The sequence below is a fragment of the Miscanthus floridulus genome, chromosome 11 (genome assembly GCF_019320115.1).
Source record: "Miscanthus floridulus cultivar M001 chromosome 11, ASM1932011v1, whole genome shotgun sequence".
NCBI lineage: Eukaryota > Viridiplantae > Streptophyta > Magnoliopsida > Poales > Poaceae > Miscanthus > Miscanthus floridulus.
The window spans coordinates 42,249,381-42,252,633 of record NC_089590.1 but is presented as its reverse complement, the minus strand read 5'-3'; the positions used below and the strand labels follow the sequence as shown (position 1 = coordinate 42,252,633).

General features: G+C 47.0%; 1 protein-coding gene across 1 annotated transcript; it reads right to left on the bottom strand.

The window, feature by feature from the left end:
• Positions 1-376: 376 nt before the first annotated feature.
• LOC136493045 (non-specific lipid transfer protein GPI-anchored 15-like) lies at positions 377-2,473 on the bottom strand. Its single transcript, XM_066489075.1, has one exon. It carries the CDS (start codon positions 1,154-1,156, stop codon positions 701-703), a length of 456 nt encoding a protein of 151 aa, XP_066345172.1. The 5' UTR covers positions 1,157-2,473; the 3' UTR covers positions 377-700.
• Positions 2,474-3,253: the final 780 nt, after the last annotated feature.

Below are 3,253 nucleotides of genomic sequence, written 5' to 3'. Positions count from 1 at the left end.
TCTTACAAGTGTATCCATGGCTACTAAGTAATGCACAACCAAATGTGTGCAACGAGACTCCGCAAAAGAAAGTTCAACGTTATCCACAAACTCTAAAAAAAAGGCCATTCACGAGGGATGAAGAATTGCATTTTGTCTTATATACAAATTACATCAAGCCTAAATCAACAGCTCATCTTAGTCGTCACTTTAAAAACAACTGTGCTAAAAACCATAGTTCGTGCCTTAGTTTTCTTTTGCAATGTCCGTATTACATGTTCTTATTTTTCATCATCTAAAAGATAAATCTTATATAGTCGAATCATCAAGCTTTTCAGTTGACAAACGGTGGAGACATGAATTATATTGCACAACATCTACTATCTCTCAATCGATCTTACTAGAAAGACAGGATTTATATTATTTCGACTATAGTGCAGGACTACATCTCTGGACCCTGAACACAACTATATGAGTACAATTTTTTTTTTTTTTGAAAAGGGAGTGCGTATCTAGTAGGCCCTAGTATCTAGTGATACACACATCATAGTTCTTGAGTTCCACGTGTGGTACTCGCATGTCTTGTTTATTATGCACACGGACACGACACCTGAGCTCGCGCTTAGGTAATACTCGAACATGTCATGCAGCAAATCCCTGGAGTCCTCACCGCTCATTGTAAAGAATTAAAAGAAGAATCACAGACAGACGCAATCAGTGGTTAATGCATTCTGCTGATAATACCCACAAGAATAAATGATCGGAGCAAGAAGTGAAGACTGAAGAACGAAGACCAGCAGCAACAGGAATAAGAAACTAATGTAGACAACAAGCCCTTAGTGATTGCTTGATTACCTCCGCACTTGTAGCCGACGGGGCGGTCGACGAGGTTGCAGCGTTTGGGGATGGTGATGGTGATGGCGACCTCGGCCTTGATCCCGGCGCTCTTGCCGGTGTTGGACAGCATGACGGCGCACAGGCACTTGGGGCTCTGCTTCCCGATGCTGTGCACAGCGCTGCAGCAGGGGCTGGACGGCGCGGAGCTGGGGTCCTCCGCCGCCGACGCGCACGGCGCCAGCTTCAGCGCCATCTTGTCCGGCGGCGTCGCCCCGCACTCGCCCGCGCCCTCCGCGCCGCGGACGGCCGCGACCAGGGCAAGCACCAGGAGGCCCCTCATCTCGATCGTCTTGATATCTCCTACTCCCACTGCCACTGGCTGCCTGCGTCAACACGCTCGCTGCTCGTGTGGCGCTGCGCTGCGGCTTATATTGTGGCGTGGAGCGTGCAACCGTGGCAAGCAGCGTCCGATCTCATGATGGCCGGAGTCCGGAGAGGATCGGTGGAGCGAGCACTAGCGCGCACCGTCCAGCGGCGTGGCAGCACGGAGCTCACCGACCAGTAGCGGCGCGCTAGCTCGCCGGGCTACAGTGCGCTGGTGGGTAGCTGTCTCAAAGGAACAGAGATTGAACGCCATGGCATGTGATATTGGGCGGCGCCGCGCGCGGATGGCACGTCGGCGACCCGATCAGCACGCGCCGCCGCTTTGCGAGCTTGGAAAAACTTAGAAAGCGTTGTGAAGCGGTTGTCTAATACGGTCATTTCAGTGGATGCCATCATTTGTTGTTTAAGTAATTAAATGTGCTTGTTCATGAGTCATGACGGTGTAACCAAGCCAAACATTACCATGGACAAATATTAAAAAAAATTGACCAAAAACGTGGACAAAACTATGTTAAAATGCTACTACTAAACAAGTCATGCGAAAATTTTCAAACATATGAATATGCACCACTATAATGGTTTAAAACTTCAAACCGTACTAACATGGATCTTGAATTGGCTTTAATCACAAGTTGTAAGATATTGCAAACAGATTGCAAGTTAATCATTGTTGGGTCGTTTGGAACACAGGATTTTCAAAGGAATCGAGTTCCTTTATTTTGCAGACGTCATGCACCGTTTGGAATGGAGGAACCAGCCTCCCAATTCCTCTGGAAAGGAATGTTTTGATTCACAAAACGCAGGAATGAGAACATCCAGTCGAAACCAATGGTTTCGCTGAAGTCCGAGGCGTGCTATCGTGCGAGTGAAACGGACGGGAGTAAGGCGTAGCAAGACGGAAGAAGAAGCGGGAATCAATGTGACTATCAAATTAATTTCAACAAATCAAAACCTCTTTTGCAAACATAAATCAAAAACGGATCGGAGAAATCGAACTTGTCTTCGCAAATATGAATCAAAACACAAGAAGATCAAGACAAATTTAGCCATTCGCAAGCAAGAACAGACCAAACAGATCGATTTCCTGCCGGCAGTTTGAACACCCCTGACGAGTGACGAGCCTCCATGCCTGCTGCAAGCGTGCCATCGAGCGATTCGCGGTTGCCACCTATAGCCGCTACACCTTCTTCGCTTGCTGCACGCCTGGCTCCTTGCCTAGATGAGGATGAGGCCATGGCTTTTGTTCGTGCGTGGAGAACGATGGGGCCAAACTGCCAAAGAATGGATAAGAACGGTGGTGTATGGTGAATGTAACTGGACTGAGTCCATAGACCAGGTGACCCTACCGTAAGAGTCTCCTTCCATCTAAAACGTACGTGTGCGCATGTCGAGTCTATTAAGCCTGCTATATGTGCCTCCAATATTTTCTTTATTATTCTTAATTCCCGCACTCCCTTGCTCACAATTCATGCATTCCAAACACCTCATTCTATTCATTTTCCGTGTTTTTCTAATCCTCTGTTTTCAGACTACATTCCTATTCCTTTCCTGTATTTCCCTTCATTCCTCTGTTTTGCCGTTCCTCCGTTCCAAATGAACAGAGAAATATGTTGGGTGCATTGGCCAGCTTTTTGAAGACAAAAATTAAGAGTATCTCCAGCCAATTGAGTAAACTCAATTCTCTTTCCTTTTAACAATCAACAATAAAGAAGATTAGATGAAAAAAATGAGCTCCACCGAATTCCTTTTTTAACCTAAATTTTATTCTCAATTGAGAAAAACCAGCCCTCAATGCCCTCAAACGAAAGAGGAGAGAAACCCATACCTTTTACCTTTCTCTCCTCACACCCAGATCGAACAACCCCGTTGGAGATGCCGCCGCTGCCGTCGGTTTTCAGCGCATGTGCACCGAAACCCCACCGAACTCGCGTTCCAGGCCTTTAGTAGCTCTGCGTCGTTTCCAATCTATTGTATTGCCAGTTTGCCACCTTGTACTAGCCCACGACAGCAACAGAACATGGCCACGTGACCAGCCAACCATCATCAAGCGTTA